Here is a 27,719-nt window from a genome sequence, read left to right on the forward strand (position 1 = left end):
CGCAAGGAGGATAGGAGCCCTTCACCGGAGCCTCCGGGCACCCGTGTGTTTAGCCAGGAAATCTGTGCCGCTCCCTTCGCCCCACGCTTTCGGCAACCCACCACACTCACCAAGTACTCGGGGGAGACGGATCTCGGGCTCTGGCTCAACGACTACCGCCTGGCGTGCCAGCTGGGCAGCGAGACTGATGACGCGGTCATCATCCGCAACCTTCCTTTGCACCTCGCAGACTCTGCACGAACATGGCTCGAGCATCTTCCGGCCAACCAGATCTACGACTGGTCCGACCTGGTCAAAACTTTCGTGGGAAACTTCCAGGGCACATACGTGCGCCTAGGGAACTCCTGGGATCTTCGAGGGTGTCGTCAGCAACCTGATGAGCCCCTGCGAGACTACATCCGGCGCTTCTCCAAGCAGTGTACTGAGCTCCCTAGCGTCAAGGACTCTGAAGTCATTAGTGCCTTTCATCTGGGCACCACGTGCAGGGATCTCGTGCGCGAGCTGGGACGGAACCCTCCCTCTAGCGCGAACGAGCTGTTTGACATAACGACCAACTTCGCCTCTGGCGAAGAGGCAGTTGGTGCAATCTTCGACAACGAAAGGGGCAAACGCAAGGTGGACGCGCCCGCGGAGGGCAGCAAAGCCAAGGAAACCTCGAAGAAGCCCAAACGGGGCAAGAAAGGCAAGAAGAAGGGCACGCCTAACCAGCGCGGTCAGGGGCGAGAGGAGGACTCTGATGAGGCTCTCATTGTCACCCCCGACGGCAAAGGTCCTTGAGGCCCCCCTCGAGGCAGCGGCCTGTTCGACGATATACTCAAGAAGCCGTGCCCTTATCATAAGGGCAGGGTCAATCACACCCTCGAAGAGTGTGACATGCTCCGCAAGTACTTCAACCGTCTCGGCCGCAAGGACAAGGCCAAGAAGGAAAAGGACGAGGACGACAAGGGTGGTGACGGCTACCCCTCGGTGGAGAATGCGTTCTTTATCTTCGGCGGGCCTACGACGAACATGACCGCTCGGCAGCGCACGTGGGAGCGACGAGAAGTCTTCTCCGTCACCAAGGCTACGCCATCCTACCTCGACTGGTCGGAGGACACCATCTCCTTCAGCCGCGACGACCACCCCGACTACATCCCGAACCCGGGTCTATACCCACTCGTTGTCGACCCCATCATCGGCAACACCCGATTCTCCAAGGTGCTCATGAACAGGGGCAGCAGCCTCGACATCTTGTATGCCCACACCCTCGAGCTCATGGGGATTAGTCTGGACAAGCTGCGTCCCAGCGTGTCGCCGTTTCATGGCGTCACGCCGGGAAAGCGAGATCAACCACTTGGGCAGATCGTCTTGCCCGTCTGCTTCGGCGCGCCTTCAAATTTCCGTAAGGAAGTACTCACCTTCGAGGTGGTTGGGTTTCGTGGGGCATACCATGCCATACTCGGACGACCATGCTACGCCAAGTTCATGGCGGTCCACAACTACACCTACCTCAAGATGAAGATGCCGGGTCCGAAGGGTGTCATCACCGTCGGCCCGTCGTTCGAGCACGCCTATGAATGCGACGTCGAGTGCGTCGAACGCGCCGAAGCTCAGGCGGAGGACGAGACCCTCGCGGCCACCCTCGACAAGATGGCAAGCGAGGCCTTGGACTCCACGCACCGGCACGCAGGCAGCTTCGAGCTAGCCGAGGGTATCATGAAGGTGCCCCTCGACCCAAGCCATCCCGACGGCAAGGCGTTGAGGGTCAGCGACACCCTCAGCAGCAAATAGGAAGTGGTGCTCGTCGACTTTCTCTGTGCCAACGCCGACATCTTCGCGTGGAGCTCCTCGGACATGCCGGGCATACCGAGGGAGATCGCCGAGCACTCCCTTGACATCCGACCCAACTCCATGCCGGTGAAGCAGCGCCTGCGATGCTTTGATGAGCTCAAGCACCGGGCAATCGGCGAGGAGCTACAAAAACTTCTGGCGACCGGTTTCATCAAGGAGGTATTTCATCCCGAGTGGCTAGCTAATCCTGTATTAGTTAAGAAAAAGAATGGAAACTGGAGAATGTGTGTAGATTACACTAGTTTAAATAAGGCATGTCCGAAGGTTCCCTTTCCTTTGCCACGTATTGATCAAATCATTGATTCAACTGCAGGATGCAAACTTTTGTCCTTTCTTGATGCTTACTCTGGTTATCATCAAATCAAGATGAAAGAGTCCGACCAACTCGCGACTTCTTTTATCACACCCTTCGGCATGTACTGTTATGTCACGATGCCCTTTGGCCTCAGAAATGCCGGAGCTACATGCCAGTGGTGTATGCTCCACGTATTCAGAGACCATATCGGGCGGAACGTAGAAGCATATGTCGACGACATCGTGGTAAAATCCAGGAAAACGGGCGACCTGGTAACCGATCTCAAAATCGCGTTCGATTGCCTAAGGGCCAAAGGGGTAAAACTCAACCCAGAGAAGTGCGTGTTCGGGTTGCCTCGAGGCATGCTCTTGGGTTTCATTGTCTCCCAGCGAGGCATCGAGCCCAACCCTGAAAAGGTCGAGGCCATCAGACGGATGGAACCAATCCGAGACCTGAAGGGGGTACAGAGGGTCATGGGTTGCCTTGCAGCCCTCAGTCGGTTCATCTCACGCCCCGGTGAGAAGGGCTTGCCTCTGTATCGACTCCCGAGAAAAACTGAACGCTTCACATGGACCCTCGAGGCTCAAGATGCCCTTGACAGGCTAAAAGCGTCACTTACTCACGCCTCCATTCTCACGCCATCGATAGACGGCGAGCCCCTCTACCTATACATAGCTGCGACGACCCAAGTGGTCAGCGCGGTGATTGTAGTGGAAAGACAAGAGGAGGGTCATGCTCTGCCTGTCCAACGGCCGGTGTACTACATCAGCAAAGTGTTGTCCGAGACCAAGACGCGGTATCCGCAGATCCAGAAACTGTTGTACGCAATAGTTTTGGCTCGGCGCAAGCTGCGTCACAACTTCGAGGCCCATCCCGTCACCGTGGTCTCGTCTTTCCCCCTGGGAGAGATAGTCCGCAATAGGGAAGCTAAGGGTAGGATTGCTAAGTGGTCAGTAGAACTCATGGGAGAAACCCTCACGTACGCGCCCCGCAAAGTGGTCAAATCCCAAATCCTAGCTGACTTCTTTGCTGAGTGGACCGACACCTAGCTGCCCCCACCACAGATTCAAGTAGAATGTTGGACCATGTACTTCGATGGGTCTGTGATGAAGACTGGTGCCGGCGCCGGCCTCCTCTTCATCTCCCACCTCGGAGAGCACATGCGATACGTGATTCGCTTACACTTCCCAGCGTCCAACAACATGGCAGAGTACGAGGCGCTCCTTAGCAGCCTCCGCATCGCCATCGAACTCGGCATCAAACGCCTCGACGTGCACGGTGACTCACAGCTTGTCATCGACCAAGTGATGAAGGAGTCCAGCTGTCATGATTCGAAGATGGAGGCATACTGCAACGCAGTGCGCCGCCTCGAAGATAGGTTCGACGGCCTCGAACTCAACCATGTCCAGCGCAAGTATAATGAGGATGCGGATGAACTAGCTAAGATCGCGTCAGGGTGGACCACCGTTCCCCAAACATCTTTGCTCGCGACATCACCAAACCCTCTGTCAACTTCAAGGATCCAGAGGAACTAGGCCCCTCAACTGCCGAGCCCTCCGACGGGAACCCCTCGGCAGACGAGGCCGAGCCTATGGAGACAGAAACCGAGATCTCCTCGACGGACGAGGGTGAGGCCATGCAGATCAACGAGGCTCCACTTGTACCTCGACTGGATCAACCGAGGGGTACTACCCTCGGAGCGTGCTGAGGCGCGATGCGTCGCCAGGCGAGCCAAGTCCTTCGTCGTGATCGACAGAGAGCTCTACAAGCGCAGCCCCTTGGGGGTCCTGCAACGATGCATCCCTATTCCCCGAGGGCAGGGAGCTGCTTCGAGACATCCACGCCGGAGTCTGTGGCCATCATGCGGCGCCACGCACCCTCGTGGGCAACGCGTTCCGATGCCACAGAGATCGTGCGAACATATGAAGGTTGCCAGTTCTACGTCCGTCAGACGCACCTCCCGGCTCACGCTCTGCAGACCATTCCCGTCACATGGCCCTTTGCCGTGTGGGGACTGGATCTCGTCGGACCGCTACAGAGAGCGCCGGGGGCTACACCCACTTGCTAGTGGCGGTGGAGAAATTCTCCAAGTGGATCGAGGCACGACCCATCGCCAAGATCAAATCCGAGCAAGCCGTGCAATTTTTCACCGACATAGTCTACAGGTTCGGGGTCCCAAACTCAATCATTACGGACAACGGCACCCAGTTCACAGGCAAGAAGTTCTTAAGGTTATGCGATGACTTCCACATATGCATGGATTGGTCGGCTGTGGCGCACCCATAGACGAACGGTCAAGTAGAACGTGCCAACGGCATGATCCTACAAGGCCTCAAGCCAAGAATCTTCAACAAGCTGAACATGTTCGGCCGAAGATGGCTCACGGAGCTACCCTCGGTCATCTGGAGCCTGAGAACAACCCCGAGTCGAGCCACGGGATTTAGTCCATTCTTCCTAGTCTATGGCGCCGAGGCCTTCCTTCCCACTGACCTAGAATACGGGTCCCCGAGACTCAAAGCCTACCAAGAGCACCAAAGCCAGCAAGCCCGCGAGGACTCGCTGGACCAGGTGGACGAGGCTCGAGACGTAGCGCTTCTATGTTCGGCGTGTTACCAATAGTCTCTGCGACGATACAAGGCGCAGAGGGTTCGATGTCGTGACCTCAACAAGGGAGATCTCGTGTTGAGGCTGCGGCAAGACAGCCGAGGGCGCCACAAGCTCACGCCTCCATGGGAAGGACCATACATCATCGCGGAAGTCTTAAAGCCCGGCACCTACAAGCTAGCTAACGAAAAGGGCGAAGTCTACACCAACGCTTGGAACATTCAGCAGCTACATCGCTTCTATCCTTGAAACTCCAAGTCGTTTGTACAAACTTTGTACTCGTATCTTAAATTTCCCAGGACAATAAAGAAGTATACTTTACTTTTGAATTTTCTTGGGAGTCGCCCGAACCCTCGAGGGCTCGGACGCGCGCACAACACTGAGTGAGCCTCGGCTTTGCCCTCGACAAAGCCGAGCCTCCCTCGGGCGCTACAATGGGGGGAACCCCCAAACGTCCCCAAAAATGCCACGTTTTTTCCGAAAATTTCTCGCTTCCAAGTCTCTCGAGCACTTAGAAAAAACAAACGCAAGGCGTAAACGACTCGAGCGCAGGATCGGCTGAGCCGCGGGATCGCCTACGCCTCAAGGATACGGCATCCTCATTCACCTCCCTATGCTCAAGTAGTTTATGAATGCAATAATCCTTGCAGAAGTTTGCCTAAGTTACACGCGAGCACGCGAGAGAGCGAAGAAATAAGTAGGAAAAAACAACACACGAATATACACGCAAAGGCCTCGAACGGCCACCTCGTTAAGATATTGTCTTTACACAGCAAAGCAAAAGTAAAGCAAAATCCTAACTCATCTACTTGGGCTTCGAAGCCCAGGCTATCTACAGGTCGCAGCCTCCCCCCTCGTTGCGCCCTTCCTCTTCGTCGTCCGCGGCGTCGGGGAAGAGGTCACCTTCGAAGAGCCCGGCTAAGGTGGTGGCAGCACCTTCTGCACCTGTGTCAGCCTGCTCCATAGCCTCGATCTTGGCGTCATCATCGCCGTCGGGGACGATGTAGCCTGTGGCCAGGTGCTCGAAGTCGACAGCGTAGTGTTTCGAGACGACGCCAAGGGCCTTCTGGACGCCGAGGCGGAGGGCGCCCTTGAGCCGCTCAGTCACCCGGTCACCCAAAGATCTCAGGCGACTGACCAGCGAGTGCCCGACTGGCCGCCCTCTCCCTCATCACCCTGGCACGCGGCTATGGCGGCTTCCTCCAAGTCGTTGTGGTCCCTCTGTAGGGACGCGTACACGGCCTGGAGGGCCTCCTTCGCCGCGGTCTCCTCCGACACCTTCTTCCGTAGCTCTGGACACAAACAAGAGATAAGCCTTGGCAAAATCCAGTACACTAAAACATAACCATGGTACTTACCCGCAATACATTTCCTCCCCTCTTCTATCTCCGCCTTCGCAGCGGTGAGGGTAATCTCGGCGGTGAGGATGGCGCTTTCCTGCCTCTCTATGAGGGCCTCCTTCTCTGCGAGGGAGACGGCCTATGCATCTCGAGCCTCCTCTAGCCATGCACACTGGGCCGCCCTCGCCTTGAGAGCCTCGTCCTTCTGCCGCAGTGTGGCGTTGAGTAGCTCGACTTCTTGGGCCTTCTGCCCCGTCGCGGTCCTCTAGGCGTCGCGCTCCTCGATGGCTCGGGCCAGCTCCTCCTTCCGCGCACGGTCTTGCGCCCCCAGGTCAGACACCAAGGTGTTGGCCTCACCCAGCCTCTCGATCAGAGTGGCATTCTGCTGTTCGAGCCACTGCACCTCGAAGTGTTGCTGGGCCAGCTCGGCGCTCTTGTCGCGCGAGATTTGCCTCAGACGCTGCGGGTGGAGAGTGTAAGCGGAAGATGCACAAATGAGATCAGAAATAGACGAGTCCCGGGGAAGGGCACTTACACTGCTGATTTCGAAATCTGTCGTCTTGTGGAGCTGAAAGGCGCTTTCGAGGGTGGCTTGGATTTGGGAGCCGACTTCGTACTGCGCCTTCCAGACCTCCTCCTCCTCCTGTTCGCTGCGATTAAAACCCAGGGCGCCCCCGTGCTAGACCATCACCCGCTCGGCTTCCGTCGGGGGCCCTTGCCCAGCATCAAGGCCACCCTCGAAAGCAGCAGCGATGCCAGTAGTGTCGGGGGCGATGTTTGGGGCGACCCGCTCTAGGTCCTCGGACTGCCCCAACACCCTCGCCTCCGGCTCGTCTTCCGGCGGCATCTCCACCACCGGCTGCACCACCGACTCCACCACCGTGGCTCCTTCGTCCCTGGCCTCCGTGGGCTCCGGGACGGGGCCTGTTCTCTCCACCTGACCGACGGGCCGCTCCGGCGCAGCCCCGTCGGTCCTCTCCTCTTCCCCGGTGTCCGGCCGGGCGACGCCTTCCTCACCGCCACGGCCAGTCTCTCCCTCGGCACCCCGGCCGGACTCCTCCTCGGCGCTTGGCCGGATGACGTCCTTTGTGCCGTGCCTACCGGAGACATTCGCGCCCAATTGTGCGCGGGCCGACGCAGCCCCTCGGGCCATCGCCACCCGGAGCTCCTCGGCGATCTCCTCCGCCGTCCGAGGCCCCCCGCTCGGGGGCTGCGGCGCCGTGCTTGGCATCGTGGACCTCCCTGTCTTGAGGGCCTTGGCGGGCGCTAGCAGAGCGGTCCGGGCGGCAGGGACTCTCATGCTGAGCTGAGGGAGAAAAGCGTCAGAATCAGAAAGGAGTAGTGTGCAAGAAAGCAGAAGACAATCGAAGGGAAACATACCCTGATGCGGCGCCGAGCTTGCGCTTCTTCGAGCCGCTCTTCGGGGCCCGCGACGACCCGCTGGGTCCTGCCGAGCGACCACCGGATGTCGCGCCCGTGCCGGTTTGTGCCCTCGGCAGCGACGCTCGTTCGAGGGTCCCCGCGCCCGGCTGCGCGGGTGACGCCGCTGTTTCTCGGTGTCCTTCCGCTCCTTCTTCCTTTCCGCAAACTCACGGTTCACGGTTCGGATCTCGGGGAGCGGAGGAACCAAAGGGTACCCTTTGCGGCTCAACCCCTGCGAGCGAGACCGGGGTCAGGAAAAGGGGGGGCAATGTCAATAATGAAGCCTAGAAATGAAACTTACCACTTGAATGTACCCCGCCTCGGGGCGCATCGAGACCCTCCAATAGTCCGCAAGGTCGCTCGGGGGCTGGGACACCGCCCGCCCTGCTCGCTGCGCGGACACGCCGTCGGACAAGAACTCCTCCACCATCCGGGTGCCTTCGTACGGGGCGTCCCCCGTCATCTGGAAAAGAGGAAGCTTCCTCTCCGTGAGGGGAAGCACCCTCCGCCGGTGGAAGTTGGCGATGACGATGGCCGCGGTCAGCCCCTTGCTCGCCAGGCGCTGGAGCGCGTCGGTGTACACCTCGAGCCTCGCCTGGCGCTCGGGGGGCCACACCCCGTACGACCAAGCATCCGGCTTCTCCAGCAACACCTTGCCGGTGTACACCGGGAGCCGCCCGTCGTCGTTGCGAAGGTAGAACCACCCTCGGTCCCACTCGCTGTTATTGGTTGTCACCTTGCATGGGATGTAGAGGTCCTTCCTCGATCCTCGCAGCTGGCGCGTCAGGCCCCCGGCGCGGACGGGCCTCCTCACTCCCGCCGAAACGGACTCGGTGTAGAGCTCGCCCCAGAAGAGATGCCTCCACAGGTCCCAGTGGACCGGGATCCCCAGGTAGCCCTCGCAGACGGCAACGAAGACCGCCGCCTGCGAGATGGCGTTTGGGGTGAAGTTGTGCAGCTCCACCCCGTAGTGGTGGCAGAGCGCGCGGATGAACCTGCCGGTGGGGACGCCGAAGCCCCGCTCGTACAGCCACGCCAAACTGATGACGTAGCCGCTCGGAGGGTTCGGCGTCGTCTCCGACTTCGGCGCGATCCACACTGGGCCCGCCGGATCAGTGTTTGGCGCAAGCAGCCCGGTGGCGACCAACGATTCCAGATACTGCTGATCGGCGGTGGACCGGCCCCATGGCACCGGGTCGACAAGCTGCACCCTCGCTATCGTGACGATGGAGGACACGGGGATAAAAAAAGGCTTAAAGAAGGGGAAGGTGCGCCCGCTCTCTCTCTCTGCCTCTCTTTCTCTTTCGTTTGTTTGCTCGAGCGAAGGGCGGCGAGAGGAGGAAGAAGGCGACGACAAGGTAAGCCGAACCACCCCGCCCGTGCCTCAATATTTAACTGCAGCGGTGAGGCGGATTCCCCGTGACGGTTCCCAATCTACCGCATTCAATGCGGTAGATACCGCTGACACCGACAGCTGGGCCCCACGATCACGAAAGCACGCGTGCGCGCGTAGTAACTGCAGCGGGACGGCTCCCGAAGCGGCGCAGGCGCACTGTTGATGGTGTCCCATCCCTCTGCGGCCGCCCGCACTGTTCCATCTGCCCGGGAGCGCCACCTCAAAAGGCGCGCCCGCTCTGCGCGCATCGAACCATGACGCGCACCACTCCCCGATTCCGTGCGCTACGCCGAAAACTGTGACGAAATATTCCCTTCCAAGGGGGGGGGGGTTCCTTACCAACGAAGGAACAGCTATTCCGAGCTCTACTGAATCAGGGGTTCGAAGGATGGCCCGTCGAGGGTTCGACAGCCGCCCCAGATCAACAGAGTCAGGGGCAACGCAGGCATGCTCATACAAAGCCTAAGCCTCGAACACGGAGTTCGAGATGCCTGATGTTGTGTTCGAGGTCGGACAGAGGTGGCTAGTTCGAGGGATCCCATCGAGGGAGAGCATCGAGCCCTCGGGCCCAATCGGACGGGACCGAGCCCTGCCTAGCGAACCTCTGCGAGCGCTTTATGGAACGTGTCTCCGATCCACGAGCCGACCCTCATCGAACGGGGCACGGACGTTCACTCGAACTACCCGCTAACAGCTCGCTGAAGCATCCATGTCTCGCGGCCCGGGCAAGACTAGCATGGCTTGTTTCACACCTCCTCCTTGCGGAGAGGATGACCGAGGGTCGTACCAACACGACGAGGGTCCCCTTTGATCACCCTCACATGGGCTAGGGCTCGGGGGCTCCTCGCACATCCCGGCAAGAGCCATACCCTCGAACGAGCTAGCTGCCGCCCGGCAGTGAAATCCTACATGTCGGATGTACCCCCTTGCACGCTCAGTGAGCCGTTTGAATCGGTCCAAAGGGAGCACTGGTCGCATTGCCAGCTGAATGCCGATGCCGACTGAAATAATGCCGAGGCTGGCTGAAACGAACGCTGAATGGCCTTGCTACCCGGTCAACCGTACAAATACGATGCTCATAGCCCTTGGACGAGTGTTCCCACTCCTCCAAGGCCTCGGGGGCTACACCCGCGGATGCGCGCTGACGCGCCCCCATGGAAAGAGCTTCACAAACTCGAGGAACAAAACCCCAAATAAACAAGCAAAAGGCACGCTGCGCCAAAAAAATGAAGACTTCATTGCTTTTTTGCAAACCAAGATTACAAAGGGTCATTGGCTCGAAGCCGTCGAAAGGTACAAACGTATTGCCACCTACGTGGCAACTTTTTCTGTCTTTGGGGAGGAGCGGCCGCCTGTAAAGGACACCAAGTCCTTGGCCGACATGTCGGCCGGGCTACGGGAAAAGCACGAGAAGCAATCTCCAGACCGCACGGGTCCGAAGGGATGCCCTTCTCGCAAGCTTTCTTCTAGCTTCTCCTCCACCGAAGACCTTGCGGGGGGTCAAGCTGGCGGACAGCACCCTCTACGCCACCTCCCCGAGAGCGACATTGTCGCCAAGAGGGACAGTGCGAAGAACGGCCGCTAAACCTGGCGCCGACGCCATGGGCAGGCGTCTCAACGCCCCTTCAGGCTGAGGGACATCGCAGAAGCAGGACGCCATGGGCCTGATGTTCTTCTGCTGATCCCACTAAAGTTGAGGGATGGTAAGCACGCCCTCTCCAGCATTCGCCCGCCGCTCGCAAGCATTCTTCTAGCCTCAAACCTAAGTACTTTGGACCACCCAGTCTAGGGGTCGGCCATGGGAAATGAGAGAAAACATTGCAAGTTAAAGGGTAGTTAGGAGCAAGAGTAGGGAAGCTGGAGTGGCAAGGGAGACCCTAGACCCTATTTATAGCCCCATCGGGCGCTAAACCTTAGCCCAGCAGCATTAGCAAGGTCTGTAGCACCAGTGAAGGCACAACGCCTCACAAGCAAAAGATGTCCTCGGCGATTGTGCCGACGCATGACCAAACAAGGCAAAGCCGAAGCCCCTGGACGCTGGGTAGCGCAGCACTGGCGCTGGCCGACTGCCCTCGAACGGCGCATCGCGAGGCAGCCAGGGAAGGCAGAGCTGAGACCCTGCGCGCGGGACAGCGCGGCGTCAGCACTGGCAGCGGAGCAGCAGACGTCATCATGACCCTGGCCCGCTCAACGCGCTGATGCGTCTCGTCACCGAAACAAACAAGAAGGGGCGCGTGCCTCGGAGTGTTTTTTTTGCAGGCGCACTACTCCGGCGCCTGAGCTATCGCATCCAGCAAGAGCGCTACGCCGATCGATCACGTCAAGAAGTAAAATTGCCAAAATACCCTCTGGCCGAGTCCCCCGACTCAACCAAAGGCTCGGGGGCTACTGTCGGGTACCATAACTATGGGGCACCCTAACCCTTGGCTAAAACACGTGCAAAACATAATTCGGCACCCGGGCCGGATCCTTCCCGAACTCGAACGCCCGAAGCCTCTTTAGGCACAGAAAGCACCACGATTCGGCCCCTCTAAGGCCTCGCTGATCGAAGACGAAATCTCCGCCTCGCTCGAGGGTCGTCCGTCGGGGCACCTCGATGCGAGGACAGACTCCGCCTCGCTCGAGGCTCCCTAGACCGAGCCCTCCACGGGTCTCGGTGTGGGGGAAATCTCCGCCTCATTCGAGACTACCCTCGGCGGACGGAAGCTATGGCTCAACCACCCCGCTGGACGGGACACATTTACTCACCAACCACTCCGCGGTGGGGGGCGGGTGGCGGACGGTGTCAGGCGGCGTCAGCTGGCGTTGGCCATCATGCCACACAGCAGACATGACCGGCGTCTCATCAGCCTGCACCCGCCACTGTGCCGCTATTCCCGGCACGGGGCGAGACTGTGGAGCTCTGTGCGGACTTGCCTGACACCCTCCCCACCACTGTGATGCCTACCCCTTGTACTTTTCCTCTCCGCAGGACTTTCAGAGGGCATGGGCGGCGACCCTCGAACGCAGTACGACTCTTGACCAGGGCAAGACTTGGGCGGCGGCACCCTCGACGCCTCACCTCATCCGACGTGTGATTCTGCGCACTTCTACAGCCATCACCACGCCGACTGACTGGCACCACAGGACAAGGATGCGCTGCGGGCATGGGCAGGAGGATTTGCAAGGACGATGGCCATGACCTGCGCCATGCCCCACAGCGATTGGCAACAGGGAGGACCAACTATTCTCCCCCGGACAACGGGGGGAGAAGTAGATGCCCTCACTGATCCCCATGCATGTAACCCTAATTCCTTGAGTCTATAAAGGAGGAAGTGGGAACAGATCGAACAACGACGACGAGAGCTCACGCTCATCCCTACACATTAACACCCCATCCGATATTGGCACTTGCCTCCATCAAACCCCTACGCACCAAGGGACTTGGGAGCTTTCATCCCTCTCCCGCCACAGCTTGTACCCCCTACTACAAGCACTTAGGTGCAACTAATACAGTGCATACCTCTCTGCTGGACATACGGCCTCGTCGACCGGAACCAGGATAAACCCGTTGTCATTGTGTTTCTTCTTGCACCAACCATCTGGAGGCAGGGACTTGCAGCATATTCACTAGTTGGTGCTAGACTGCGAGGTCCGGACGCCGACACTTGTAAATTTTTATAAATCATGCATATATTTCTCATGTCATATGCATATGCATACGTGTAGCAGCCGCAGTGGAGGAGGTTGTATACGAGGTGGTTGCGGAGCCACAGGGACCGCAGGGGCAAGCCCCGCAGCAGGAGGTTCGTGAGGAGTCGGCCCAAGGCCCAGCTGACCCTAGCACTGAGCAGCAGTCTCAAGGCAAGCCCCGGTGCACAACCTACTAATTTAAATTAGTACACATATATATGTATCTATTACTTGTGCATTAAGTTCTAGGAGTTGTTTGGAACCCTAGTTGCATGATCCCTAGGTTTCCTTGAGTTATACTAGTATGTATAGGACGATAGAAATGCTATGTTTAATAGATCCCGGTAGAAGTCGAGTGATTTCTGGTCACTCGCGAGATATAGGATGCCTCTATATTTTTGTATATATGGAATATTGGATTATGTAGGAAAGGAAAAGAATTTGGAGACCGGGCGGGGAAAGGTTAGCCCCGTCTGTGTCGGTTAAGGACCATTCGTTGTCTGGCCCTGTGATCGAGATTGAATTGTACTAACCGCATGCCGGGAGTAAGAGGTAGTCGAAACCGGTAAGCCGAGTACTGCCTTACTTCGAAAATACAGGAATCCGCACCCAACTCCTAGGATAGTCGAGTGGCCGCGGAGAAAGGGGTTGCGTATGTTTACTTTTGGAGGTCTCACGTAGGGCTCGGCTGACTATATGTCGTTGGGCTGGTTCCTGTAGTTCGAGGCGGGGAGGATAATGGTTGGTGCGTGTGGTCCGACGGGGCATACTCGTGCCGTGTTGGTTAGGTTCACCTTGCAAGGTTAAACCGGATCGATTCGCCATCAGTCGCTCTCGGATATGAGCACCTTGATCGCAACACCGCATCGTAGTAAAGCTTTATGGAATTTAAGTGATGATTGGAAATGATTATCTTGATTTAATGTTCAATGTTTGCTATGGTTGCTTAGAGGATGCAAATACTAGTTGATGATTAAGCATATAGAATCTGGAGCTAAAAGTGGAAAAATAAGGATTTACTTTAGAAGCTTTATCTGCAAAATAACCACCAGCCAAATGCCTTGAATGTCTATGTATGTGGGCTAAGTATAGTATACCCACTGGTCGGGTAAGTCTTGCGGAGTATTAGTTGCTCAGGGTTTGTTGCCACCCAAAAATTATTTCCGGACACCCAGACGTTGACTTCTGCCCCTGCTGTATAAAGTTCATCCGCCGGGATGCAGAGGGGTGGGAGGTGGTGGAGCGAGACCCCTAGACTAGCGAGTTGGCGGGTTGCACACTCGAGGGCAGAGTGTGCAGCCCCTCTGTTTTGCGTAGACTGGTCTGACCGGTCGGTGGACCGGTCTGACCGATGATCTCGGGGGTTTCATGCAGGCCGGTCTGACCGGTTAGACTAACCGGTCTGACCGGTGGTGGGCTGGCAGTGCAGTTGGGAGTAGTGTTCTGTTGTAAACTCTGGGCTTATGTAGTAAAACTTGTAAATTATGTGTGTATTTGAACTAGGATGGTATAACTATTGTATTTGAACTCGGTTTGTAAAGCTAGTTGTTTATTTTCGTATGTTTTTCCTGTATATTTTCAAGTAATGTCGTGCTTGTACCATCTGCGTCCACCTTCGCGTGGGACTACCAGTGTTGTTTCGATCAGGCCGTGGGTTGAGAAAGGACCGTCAAATTAAACCATTAAGCTAATGCGCCCGATGTGTTTAAATGACGGCCATTACGCTTAATTTAGAGTTTTAATTTGGCGGTTCCGTCACAATACACGGCCACTCGTGTATGTTCACATGAACGGATGATGGATCATCACGGCTCGGGGTCATGGATCTTGTTGATTGATAGATATTCGTTAGGCTCGTTGCACTTGTTTCCATCATCAGTCGTGGCATTTCTCCGTTGGATATACCAGGGTATATAGCTTATTAAGGGCAGCCTGTCGGTTTTGCGCCTAAGGCTGTCTGTTTTGATAAAAGTCATTCGGAGTTGGCTCGCATACTCCCTCCGTTCCAAAAAAAACAAGTTACTCTAGGATACAAAACTTAATTTAGAAAATAAGTCATCCTATCCTATTTAGAAAGTATATGTGCATGCAAGAATCAATTAATGCCAAATATAGATAGTAAATAGAAGCAAACATGGTCATTTTACCTTTTTATTTATTTGTCACAGAATTCTTAAGATAACTCGTTTTTTGAGACGGAGGGAGTATGCAACAATGATCCATGATAAATGTTTGTAAATCAGTATAGCCGGTAATGGATTTTTCAAGAAAAGTTGTTTACAGTTGGGTTATCTCTGTTGTAACATTTTATTTGTAATAGAAATAATAATCCACAAATAGAGGATATATAGCTGGAAAGCATATATATAGAAGGCTACTTATATGTCTCACGCACATGTTTACACAAAGTATTGCCCACGAAATCCTCACATCACCACCAACCGTCCAACTTTACCTTTTTAAAGTAAAAGGTAAGGGAGTATTTTGCAATTCCATGGACTCGATGCAAAGGCCGCGCACGACTCTTCTTGTCAATCCTGACACTAGTACTTATCACCAACCCGACAGTGGACACGTATGGCTCGACCCAGGCCTGACTAGCCACCGGTTCGCGGCGGCACGGAAAACCCCCTCCGGAAGAGGCGCGTCAAGCCCCCCGGGACGTCCTCTCGTCGCGGGCACGGAGAGCGACGCCGGCTGGCACTGGCCTCCGGTGATCATATCATATGGACGACGCGACGACGGTCGATGCACGGTCGAGTTCGAGTGATACCTCCGGCCAGCTGGCCGGCGGTACGGTGGGCGGTGGCCGCCGGCCGGCCGCTTCTTTCCACTGCGCGAAGGAAATGAACGCAAGCTCATCATCAATTCATCATCATCCCGTTACTAGCTCCGGCGTCACCTGGAGATGCTGATGTGAGAGGACGAGGTCGATAGACGAGACGATGTAATTAAGGAGGGATAGATGGCGTCACATTGGGTGAGGTTCTTCAATTCCGTGCTGGTTGCACTCTGCTAGTGCGTGCCCACGGCAAAGCAAAGCGGCCGGTCTCGTTCCGGCTCGGCGGCTAGCTGCGATCGATCTCCACCGTGGAGGCAATGCATGGTGTTCCTCGTCCCTAGCTAGCTACTAGTGCTCTTATACTAGGCTATAGCTGTGATCGATGCGGACGCGTGGGAGGCTGCCAACCGTCCGATATCGTGCGCCAAAAGTGTTGATGGCGATGAGAAAGAGAAAAGGGGAAGATTTTTGGGTTTTCTTCTTAATTCCGATTTGCCAAGCTATTCGGCGGCGACGATGGTGATGGTGACGACGGTGACGGCCTGTCTCGCTTAATTAGCAAAACAAATAGCAAGTGTGTATACACTTATGATGACTAAACACAGAACTCCGCGGGATCGGATATGGTCCGTTCATAACCATATTGTAATCGTATTTTTATATCAAAAAATTAAAACTAACTCTAAGTGCCCCCTAGTAAGCTAGCTCCCAAGCTAGAGGTGCGATCATGTTTGCTCTGATCCAGCTGAGATTGTATAACACGGGACGAGCAGTGGTTATTTCATTCCGTATAAAAGAGAAAGTGTGCGACAAGTCAAAAGAAAACACACGACGACGTCATGGGACGTACTGCTGCTGTGTGCGACCAGGTGGCCACTTTAGACTATAGCCGCCACTACCAGTTGCCGTGCCACGGGCCGCGCGGGCTCAGCTCGTCGATCGATCGATCCATCGATCAGTGGGCGTAACGTTCGTACGTACGTGCGCTCGTGCTCGCCGGGCCCCTCTTCCTCTTTTCCGCCGCATGGTGCGTCGAGATTTCTCAACGCTTTCTTCAAAAAAAAAAACAGAGAGAGAGATTTCTCAGGACGACGCAGCGTGTGGCCACGAGCGGAACATGTGGTGGGCGCACAGACACGTACGGGACACGGGCACCCAACTAATGAAAGGCGAATCTTGTGGTGAGACTAGTGGAATGGTGTGTTTACATTTTTTTTAAAAAAAATATACAATACAACTAAGATACTCATAAGACACGCACACTCACATCCCTATGAATACACATGTCAAATCATATCCCTATGAGCATCTTGGAAGACTGAGCCGACAAATCTTCGAGATTGATGAAGACACCGCAAGCGCCTCACTGTCGACGGAAATACCACCTACTACTGAATGCACAACGCCGTTGAATATCAAAATATTCGCTCTCATGAGAAATCAAACCCAGAACATCAAATACTACCGAGGCTCCTGTAACCACTAGACTACGGGCCATTTCATACACAAGTTTTGTGATTGGGCAACACTAACTCATGGTCGCCCAGATTCCCGGAACGACGGATAGAAGAAACGACACGAAAACGTTCCCGCGTTTCCATTCCAAAATGGCGTTCCCGGAACGTCGACGCAGAGGCGTTCCCAATCTGCGGTGACTATGCACCAAGTAGACACTGTCAGACTCCCTTGATTGGGGCGGAAACAAGTGGACTACATTTTTTTTCTTTTTTTCTGAAGGGTAGCGAGTGGAGTACTGTGTCCTGGCGTGTGGTGTGGGCCTGCGTTTTTAAGCCTGCTGACACGGTCGCAGGTCTACTACAGCCCAGGCCGTGGAGTGTACGGCCGGCCCGTGTGGCCGTTAGCCTGCTCTTCGTGGGCCGATAGGAAGCCGCATCAATGCCCGCCCAGACGTGCCAATGCCATGGCCCGCTTCCTAAAGTCAAAACGCGTCAGGGCAAAGCCACGCCACCTCTGGTCAAGTGACAACTGACAACACGTGCGGCAAAACCAATGGCTCAAGAGGAAGAATGGTGAGGGACAGAGGGAGTATTTGGGCCATCGGGGGGGGGGGGGGGGGGGGGGGTTAAATTACCACGAACGGATTCATTCGGTGGAGTATTTGGACACAGTTCATACTACTGCTACGGCTACAATCATTCGAGGATCGAGGCTACCAACCTACCATTGTTTATCAGAAGGAGAGCTGCAGCTGACAGCCTGACAAGCATGGCGCTTGGAACAAATTTTTATTATATATCAAAAAACTGAAAAAAAGCAATGCAGCAGGGTGGCAGCAGCTTTGTCGGCACGTGTGAGCCTGCGGGGTGGCAGCAGCTTTGTCGGCACGTGTGAGCCTGCGGTTTTAAGCCCGGCTGACAACTGGAGGTCCACAGCCCACACGTTGACTACCCCACCTACCCCCAGCCCGTCTGGCCGAAAGCCTGCTCGGCTGGGCCGGAAAGGAGAAGCCACATTAACGTTCCCGTTGACCTGCTTGCTTCTTCTTCCACGGCACGTGGGGACCACCGGCCGCATGCGGAGGATTTTATGGAAGACCATCGTAGCTCATGTTGCCATACCCATCTCACCAAATTTGTAGCAATGCAAACAAACTGTCGGCAGCTAGCTGAATTTCGGTCGGACACGGCCAAATGAGCCCCAAATCGGAGCCGATTCAATTTATTTACACTTGCTCGAACGGAAAAGCACCAACTCTCAGCACATCTCGCGCGCAGAGGAGTATCGATGGCGGCTGGCGTACGTGGAGGAGCTGTCACAGTCAGGAAGGGGGTTATTAGGGGGGAAGAAGTAACCCACGGAAAAATCAAGCTATGGCGCGGAGGATCGGAATCTTGTAGCTAGGTTCTTTTCCCCTCCGTTGCATGTTCAGAAAGACCAGGACCAAAAACATACGCCATATATAATTCTACAACACTAAAACCATGGCCACAAGAAGGCACCCTCGCCCTCAGATAGAAGATGCCATGGCCCATGGGATCCATGGGAGTTCTGCCTGAGGTTGAATTTATTACTATTGACAGTGTTCGGCTGGCCTTCATTAGACTGCTCTAGGCTGGAGCCAGTCAGGCCAGCAGCAGCCGTGCAGCGGCCCGGCTGCCTGGTTCTATATATACTACAAAAATTATTTTAGAGGCGGGTAAAAAATATAATTTTAGGAGCGGGTGCGATGCCCGCCCCTTGTTCTTATAGCTAAAATTTGATTTGTGGGAGAGGGTGAGCTAAATGAATAATGTATAAACTATAAAATTGTAGATCTTACCACTAAAATATTGATATAGAACTATTCTATTCTACATCCAAGGTTGTTTGAAAACAAATCAAAACTTGTAGATTTTAAAACTAGAGAACTTATAATTTTTTTGACCGTGAATGACCTTAAATGAAAGCGTTGTCAACTACAAAATTTTAGATCTTATCAAGCTCTACAATTTTGATATAAAGTTTGTATTCATCCGAAATCACATGAAAAGTTATGGAATTTTTTGAGTAAAAACATTTGTAGAGACGGGTCATACCATCGCCCGCCCAAAGAAATAGTGATCATTTCGAGGGACGGGTGACGCACCACCCGCTCCTAAAAATGTATTTTTAGGGGCACGGGTCAACTGGATACAGTAGCTCCGCTCTATTTGTAGGAGCGGATGCTACAAATTGTTTTTATAATAGTGTATACACGTGCGATGATATAGTATGACAAATTAAGCGGATGTTACTGCATATTTACTTGGTCGATGGAACAAATGCCAGCCAGGTTTCCCATCGACAGGTCCAAACCAATGCCGGCCATAACCTCCTAGATAGATCCTCCAATGGTAGCAGGTCGGTGTTACAATGTTACTTCATTGGTTTTATTTGCTATCCTAGCTATAATCAGCCACAGATGAAAGTGGTGCACGTCGCTCATTAATTGCCATGAAAAAGAAAAAAAGAGAAACAATAAGTAAATTAACATTGTGCTTTTAAAACTCCTTGAGAGGCCTTGTTCCTCTCGAGTCCAAATATATTGTGAGGGATTGATGCCTGAAAGATTTTTTTTTTTGAAAACTAGGGCAGAAGTATTGTCATGTCATATAAGAAGGAAAAGAATGTTCGAGTTGTACATAATTGCCATTACATAAATAAAAGGGGATCTCGGTACTCTAAGAGAAAATAACATGAAAGATTATAGTTCACTTTTCGCTTCAATAACACATCTAACACATATATTAGGAGGGGGGTAATATAGGCAAAAAATTCCCATGAAGTGACCGCCCGTGTATCATTTGGGAGATCTATCAAGGGAGTTCTGGCCATCATTGGTTTGGACCTATCAATGGGGTAGTTTGGCTGGCATTGCTTCTATCAACCAAGTAAATATGTAATGATGACCTGTTTAATTTGGACCATGTATCATTCAGTGTATATATAAACCCTTTTGCAATGGCTGCCTGCCTATAGGCATGCAATTAACGTATCCGAGAGGAAGACCATTAGTGACATGGGTGGCGACAGGAGGACGATCCTTGCCCTCTTCATCTGGGCCATGGCTGCGGTGATCTTCATGGCGGCCATCCGCCCGAACCGTACGTCTGCACTACCCACCACCTCTATTTCTCTCTATATTTTTTTTCTGTTAATTTCCAGATTGTCAATATTATCGTTTGAATTATAGTATAGTTTATCTTTTTTTTACAGCATGCATAGAGGATTACTGATCGATCAGTGGTCGGTGTTTTTCCTCCTCTTTTTTCTTATTACCATGTTGTTTGTGTACATACAGTGCTGGCCGCTGCCGATCAAATCTACTGCATGTGCTGCGCTGCAAAAAGAGAGTGTACCTTCGACCCAAACTGCTGCACTAATGGTTGCTGCTCAAGCTAATATCGTACGCACGGCCAGCAACCAGCAGGCTCTGTCGTCGTCGGTGGTTGGCATTCATCTTAGTTCTTATACGGGCTACATGCACCGTAAGTGTTCAGCTTCAGCAGCCTGCTGATCTGATTAGCTACGGATGCGTCGTGAAGAACGAATGAAAGATAGCAACGCCCCAGCATGGATGTACTATAACTTCAAGAAAATTATACTGAATAAATTCATCATCTTGAAACAGAACTCCCATCGATCCTAGGGCTTCTTCGATCTGCAGCACTTTCTGATGGGTCGATCGAGAAGCTCGAGAGAACTGCTATCACGCATGGGTCGATCTTGTGAACCATGCATGCGTGATTTTGTAGCTGCATACTCGAGAGGCTCGAGAGCTATCATCAGCCTATCACATGAATGGAGTATATCGCCACCACCAGCTCAGAGTCGAGCTCTATCTCTTAGTTTGTGCGTACTACGAATTACGAACTGCCGCAGCTCGCTAGCCAGTGATTATTAGCCACCTGGCCACCTGGGTATCACAGGTCCACACATGTGATATCGTGTGGGGGCCAGTGGGGATGGGGTGGGGGTGTTGACTACCTTTCATTAGGCCGGTCCCAACGCTCCACGCCGATGGTGTCCATGTGGTGCTAACTAGGCAAAAATTGACGTGGCATCGCATTTAAAAAGGTGAGAGAGGGGAAAACGCAAGAAATGGTGTCTCCCGCACGACACTGTTTCGACGCGGCGATCAAGGCGACCCCGCTCACACTCCGCTGGAATGAGAGAGATAGCGCGCTGAAACAAAGAGAGTGATAGCTAGGCGAGCAGGAGAGAGAAAGAGTCAGAAAAATTTATTGCGAGGTAGACGAAGACACCACGAGTTGGACCGGTGATTTCTAGATGCGTCGTCTCACCTATGTGGCAACAACGATACCGGTCCGCGTTGGGACTAGCCATATCTAACCAAGAACGTCTAGGGTTACATGTTACAACCATCGATCCCAAGGCATGTATAACATATGAGCTATATATTTTTTTTGCGGTAAATATGAGCTGTATATATTATATCACAGTGAACTTCCAACAACAACGACAACAAACTATTCAATCTCCGTTTAATTTTCATAGTACAGGATGAGCCAGAGCCCAGCAAAGCCTATATTCGTTCTTTATTTACTGAAAGCATACAACAACCAAACAACAAACTTGCATTACTCCTTGACTCGATTGATGCTATCTTCATCACGTCCTTGTACTCTTGTTCTTCTGTGCACCATGCGGATCACCCATGACTGCCCAGATTCCTCGGGTCCCTCAGTCCAAGTCTACTTGCGTTCATCATTTGCCGCCATTGGTCTATCGGCATGAACTTTTTGCTTGACCTTGACCGTATACCATCGGTCATCATGTCACATCCTACACCTGCACATCATGAGCCAAGAGATATCAAATCCACACAATATCGCATGTGCCGCCTCATGTGCCACGCAAGCTAAGTGCCGCCGTGCGCTGCTGCGCGCAGACCTCCGAGCGCCGCTTGCCCCGCCTCGGATCGCGCACCTGGGTTCTCCTCTCTGCTCGAAATGACATGCGCACCAACAAAAGCAAAAAGGGAAAGATAAGACCAAAATCGAGATTTCAGATGCAAATTACTCCCTCAAAACACAACAAATGAGATGAAATTTTAACCATAGATGTGCGACGAAAAGAGAGATCTAGAAAAAAGATCTCGAGAAAATCAAGTATTCGCTGCAAATCTATGTTGTGAGTCATTTCTGTTGATCCATGCTGATTTGTGACTCATCCTTATTGAACCTTGTTGATTTGTGTTCGATCTGCTACTACCGAATGCCCACCTTCCACTGCCTCATATCTTCAAGTAATTTGGATATGAGGGTTTCGAATTTGGATCTGCTACTACCGAATTTGCATACTAAATAAATCATGTGTTCTCAATCCCTCTTCATCTCTGATATGACACTCTCCTTCTAGTGCTAATACATGTCATCGAAACTAACCATGGGGAAGTCATAGAACATGATTTGGGAAAAACTCGAAATCCAAGCCGATTCGCAAGAGATTTGAGGGGGAATTTAACCAATATTGCTCACAAAGATCCTAACAACAAAACCCCTCAAGAAATCCATGAAAATTTGCTCCTAAATCACAATGAACAAAAATCATTGGAAAATTTGCCTGAAAATCATAGAAAAAGAAATACATTCGAGGGCACAAGATTGAAAACAAGATTGATCTTTGGATCATTTTATGAGGTCCGGTTACAAAGACACTCCTAGCATCACACAAAGCTTGGGTGGCAAAAAGCTCAAACAAAGAGCCACTCCTCTCTCCCTCTCTCGAACTCTAAAAAATCTCCCACAAAATAAATGAGAGGATCTCCACCAAAAGAGATAATATCTGTTGAACGGTCTATCCACACCACACACACACACACACACACACACACACACACACACACAGATATATATATATATATATATATATATATATATATATATATATATATATATATATATATATATATATATATATATATATAAGCACCTGGCAAATGTCCAAAATGCCCTTACAAGAACCACACAACCCAATACCCCTTCAGGGGTAAAACCGTTAAAGTTTTTCTTGTAGTACCGGATGGACACACCATCTTCGCGACTTTTCTTCGTCTCGACACAAACTTTGTAATGACACTATGTGTGTCAACGCCATCCGACCACACCGTACGCGCCCCCAAATTTGAGGCCCAAACCAGCAAACCTACCATCTCTACATGGCCAGCTCGCGACCACGATGTCGATGCATGTCCGGCCTCCGCTAAGTGCCACGACATCTTCAAGTCTTTCGCACTCCCGCCGCAAGGGCAACCTCTCGAACTTGCTATCACCTTACTCCTTGACTCGATTGATGCTATCTTCATCACGTCCTTGTACTCTTGTTCTTCTGTGCACCATGCGGATCACCCATGACTCTGCCCAGATTCCTTGGGTCCCTCAGTCCAAGTCTACTTGCGTTCATCATTTGCCGCCATTGGTCTATCGGCATGAACTTTTCGCTTGACCTTGACCGTATACTGTCGGTCATCATGTCACATCCTACACCTGCACATCATGAGCCAAGAGATATCAAATCCAAATAATATTGTTAATCACTCGTCATCCAAGGGTGACCACCATTGGTCCTCATTTTTTAATGTTCCATCACTACATTGCTTGTGGTAGATAGGTTTGGTTAATTAGCAGCTTTAATGCACATAGGTCATTTCTGAAGACCACAAGTTTGATTGAAATATTCATGAAATGTACTTATTTTGAAACAGATGGAGACGGAGAATAAAGGAACTTGATCACATAAAGCTTTGGTGAAAAATCTGAAAACCATGGCAAGCATGGCCTTTTTGGTTTTTGGCCAATTTCTGTCATAATTCGAGCGATCATTGATTGAGGATTCTATATTTCTGGACATTAGGCTCCACTTTGAAATTCTTCTGCTCTTTCCATCCCAAGTTATTAGTTGTTTTGATTTTTCTAGGTTCATAGACTTTGCTATGTACCTAGATATAACATATATGTAGGGAATGAGTATTTTTTATTAGACTGAGCTGACAACATTCATAGGTGTAGTCTTAGAGCTGGGACCTGGAAGATTCTTATAACTCAAATTATAGAACATATATATTTATGACAAATCCTCACCTTATATACAAAATCTAGACTTTCCTCGTGAAAGGATAAAAAATACAAAATAGAGACTAAAACATAAAAAAGTTGATCGGTTGGTCTCATCTTTGTGCAGGACCTATATGAGTTGCAGATGCAATGCCTACCTGCTGCAACTCAGGCAAAGCTTTCTTTCCTGGGTGATCACTTAGTTGGGCATCATCGCTATACACATCAACACTTGTTGCACTGAGATTGAGTGTGCTGCTCGGGGCTGAGCTATAGTAGCCCATTACATAGGACACCTGCAGCTCCAAGCTCTCCTTGAGCTCTCCTACAATATCAGCAATAGCCAGTCGCTCCCTTGATGGCTGTTCTTTGCACTTCAGCGCCAACTCTGCAACTTTCCAGACAGAGTTGACATCATACTCCCCTTGCATCCTTGGGTCAGTAATGCTTGCAATGTCACCCTCCGAGAGCTTCTGGCGCACCCATAGGGCAACATGGATGCTCTCGGTGTTGCTTATGGGGACTGCCGGTGGCTGGCCTGTGATAAGTTCCAGAAGAACAACTCCGAAGCTGTATACGTCGCTCTTCTCGCTGAGCTGGGATGTGTTGTAGTATTCAGGGTCAAGATACCCCAGGGTACCAGCAGGCATGGTGGTGACATGGGTCTTGAACTCGTCGGCAAACACTTTCATGAGCCCAAAGTCAGCTATCTTCGCCTCAAGGTCAGCAGATAGCAGAATATTCTTTGTCTTTACATCTCGATGGATCAGTGGAGGTTGACATGATTTATGCAGGTACTCCAATCCTGCATCGATGATTATGAGGCGGTAGAGTTTATGGTTAGTTGGATTTGTGAAAATTTTGTCAGATTTAGGTAAATAGGCAGCATTTCATATATGCATGCAAGCTTTATCAAGTACTCCCTTCGCTCCAACTTATATATCATTTTAGCATTTCTAGGTGCATTGCTATTCACCTAAATATACGCTATGTTTAGATACATTTTTTAGGGGGACTATGTCTAGAAACATATTAAAATTTATGCATCTATAAATACGAAAGCGATCTATAATTTAGAACGGATAGAGTATAAAGTATGACACAGATGCACTTGCATCAGGAATTCAGGATGCATCGCTTGCTACAAATTCTCTAATTCGGGCAAGTCTAGTCTTACTAACCTTGGGCGGAGTTGAGCGCGATCTTTAGACGTTGATGCCAAGTGAGGGGTGTAGCAGCAGAGGCCTCTCCTGTGATGAGTGATCACAACAAAATGGTTATATACCAAGGTCTGTGCAAAATGATGAAAAAGATGGTTGGTGAAATCTGGTCACGTTGCATGTCAAAAGTGTGTCATGACATAAAAGTTAGGGCCCTTGAGATATCTCGACAACATATGTTAGATATGGTGGAAAATAAATACAATACTCTACACTTTATGTTTTAGAAACATCCACCTAACAAATATCCCTATCACTAACAATCATTTTTGTTTTGTTTTCTGCAATGTACGTATCAAAACATTTACCATGGTGGTGAGTAAAAGAGCATGTTAAACCAACTAGGCACAAAGGTTTTTTTTTTCCTTTCTGAGGGTCCAGGAAGTTGGTAATTTACCCCTTAGACGGTCCTCTAGATTTCCTCCGTGCATGTATTCATAGACAAGGGCCATATGTTTCTTGTCCTTGCAATATCCGATCAAGGAAACCAAGTTCTTGTGATGAACTCTGGTCAAATGTTGAGCCTAAAAAATGTAATAAGAACATTTTGTTTCAGTTTTCAAAATGCATAAAGAAGATAAAATACAACTGAATCGACTACCTCTGCTAAAAACTCTTTGTCCCCTTGAGAGGAGGTTTTTGAACGCATTTTAACAGCAACTGGACTTTGGTTCTCCAAATATCCTAGGAAGATAGAACCGAAACCTCCTCGCCCTATTTCTTCTTTGAAGTTAGCAGTCATAGCTTTTAGCTCCTTGTATGTGAACTTTCTGTTCTCAAATATGTTTGATCTGTCTTCTTTGCTATTAAGTCTTGAGTTGGTTGCCACCCATTTGTCTAGAAAAGAACCACATGTCACATATGAACAGTCTTCAGTAGATTCAAATTTAGATGTTTGAATTCCTTGATGTTTCTGAAACTAATTCCCAAAAAGAAATGTTACCTTGCCTATTTCTTATTCTACGGAGGATGAGAAATGCAGCCACAAACAGTAGAGTTGCTACTGCTATTGGAACCACTATTGCAATAACAAGTGTTTTGCTGCTTTTCTTCTCTAACTCACAGGTCGAAGCGTCATTATCACATAGATCTGCGTTGTTACCAGTCCTAGCATTGGAGCAACATCTCTTGAAATTAATTCAATTTAGAAAGAGAAAATTTGACAACGTACTTGTTTGATTCAAATAGCAGGATCTAAGACATGATTTTCTACTTTATCTCCTTTAATTTATTAAATGCAGTGAACTATTGAAATATGAGTTGGTTATACGATGCAAACCACAATTCAAGAGATCCATTTTGATGCCTTTCTAGTAGAATAGCAGGTACCCGTCCACTAAGTTTGTTGCTTGACACGTCACTGCAGAAATTCAGTTTTCTCAATATTGTGATGCAATTATCATAAAGTAACTTCAGGTAAACAAAATACTTACAGGAATTTCAGTGATGGCATTTGCGCTAGAAAATCTGGCACTGGACCGGATAGACTATTATTTGACAGATCCCTGAAAGTTTCCATATTGTTATTAGAAAACACCAGAGTAGATAATATACTCGATTAGCAAAAGTTGAATTTTTTACTGCTTTAAGTTTCCATAAGCAGAATTAACAGGTAAGTATTATATGTATGGAGGTGAGAACTTGAAGACTTTTTAATATTCTTATGTATGAACCACTATACTTTGAATGACAATATTGGTCGCTTACAAGTATTTGAGGGATTTTAGATCCCCAAAAGAAGAATCAACTGTACCAGTCAACCCACTTGATGATAGACTCCTGGAACAAATCCAACATCAGGTTAATACCAGTACATGGAAAATTCCATTCGTTTTAGGTTTTTAATGCTTGCATTTATTTGTCTTTAATGCTCTCGAGATTCATAGTAGGATGCTTTTAAGTGTGCTACTTACAGATTTGTTATCCATGCAGGACCAGATGATGGATAGCTGCAGTCCAAGCCATCCCATGCAAATGCTTTTGGTGCACAAGGATCACCCTTCCAATTTTTCTTTAGTGTATATGTTGTGCGGATCATCATCATAGCCTTAGCTGTTCATATGGAAAGACAAAAAGAAGGCAACTCTCTGATCAATGCAAGTGATTCGCAGCAGTTTACCAAGACAAAAACAAGGCAACTCTCTCGTTTGAATCATCAATTTGAAATTTTCTTGTTTCAATCGTCTCGAAATAGACAAAATTATCATAGGCATCCCGTGGTCATCAAGGATAATAGCTAGGGCTGCCTTCTCCGAGTTTTATATAAACGTTCTTAGTTGATTTGATATATGCTCAACATGAAAGCAAGGTCGAGCAGGGAGCTTTGCCAAAGATACCGCTCGATTTTGACATATAATACGAGGGTAGTTTCAATGTAAAAAGAATACACCTTGGAAATAAGAGCATCCCAACAGGTTACTCATATCTCTTATCTCTCTCCGTAATTAATAACTATTCATTTTTTTGTGATATTTAGCAAACTACTAATGTCCAATCACTAGTTAAAAAACTCGACGTGCGGAGGGCACAATTACACAGGGTGCCGTAGCCCATACGGTTATCGTGTGAGAGCTGGCCGGCAGCCGAGACCACTTTCCATGTGC

At 50.9% G+C, this 27,719-nt stretch overlaps 1 protein-coding gene across 1 annotated transcript; it reads right to left on the reverse strand.

Moving 5' to 3' along the window:
- Window positions 1–23,911: 23,911 nt before the first annotated feature.
- On the reverse strand, window positions 23,912–27,669 carry LOC120701092 (putative leucine-rich repeat receptor-like serine/threonine-protein kinase At2g19230). Its single transcript, XM_039985256.1, has 10 exons — window positions 27,651–27,669; window positions 27,030–27,168; window positions 26,824–26,895; window positions 26,550–26,621; window positions 26,396–26,476; window positions 26,060–26,223; window positions 25,718–25,953; window positions 25,514–25,640; window positions 25,078–25,146; window positions 23,912–24,701 (listed from the first exon to the last, which is right to left on the reverse strand). Exons 1-10 carry the CDS (start codon window positions 27,667–27,669, stop codon window positions 24,010–24,012), a joined length of 1,671 nt encoding a protein of 556 aa, XP_039841190.1. The 3' UTR covers window positions 23,912–24,009.
- Between the last annotated feature and the right edge of the window lie 50 nt (window positions 27,670–27,719).

Source organism: Panicum virgatum, chromosome 3K, assembly GCF_016808335.1.
Source record: "Panicum virgatum strain AP13 chromosome 3K, P.virgatum_v5, whole genome shotgun sequence".
NCBI lineage: Eukaryota > Viridiplantae > Streptophyta > Magnoliopsida > Poales > Poaceae > Panicum > Panicum virgatum.

Excerpts from the sequence above, each read along its gene's own strand:
- LOC120701092 (XM_039985256.1), bottom strand. Across the intron at positions 26,622-26,823 it reads CTAAAATCCCTCAAATACTT|GGATCTGTCAAATAATAGTC; the intron begins GTAAGCGACCAA and ends GGAAACTTTCAG. Across the intron at positions 26,224-26,395 it reads AATGGATCTCTTGAATTGTG|GACTGGTAACAACGCAGATC; the intron begins GTTTGCATCGTA and ends CTCCAATGCTAG.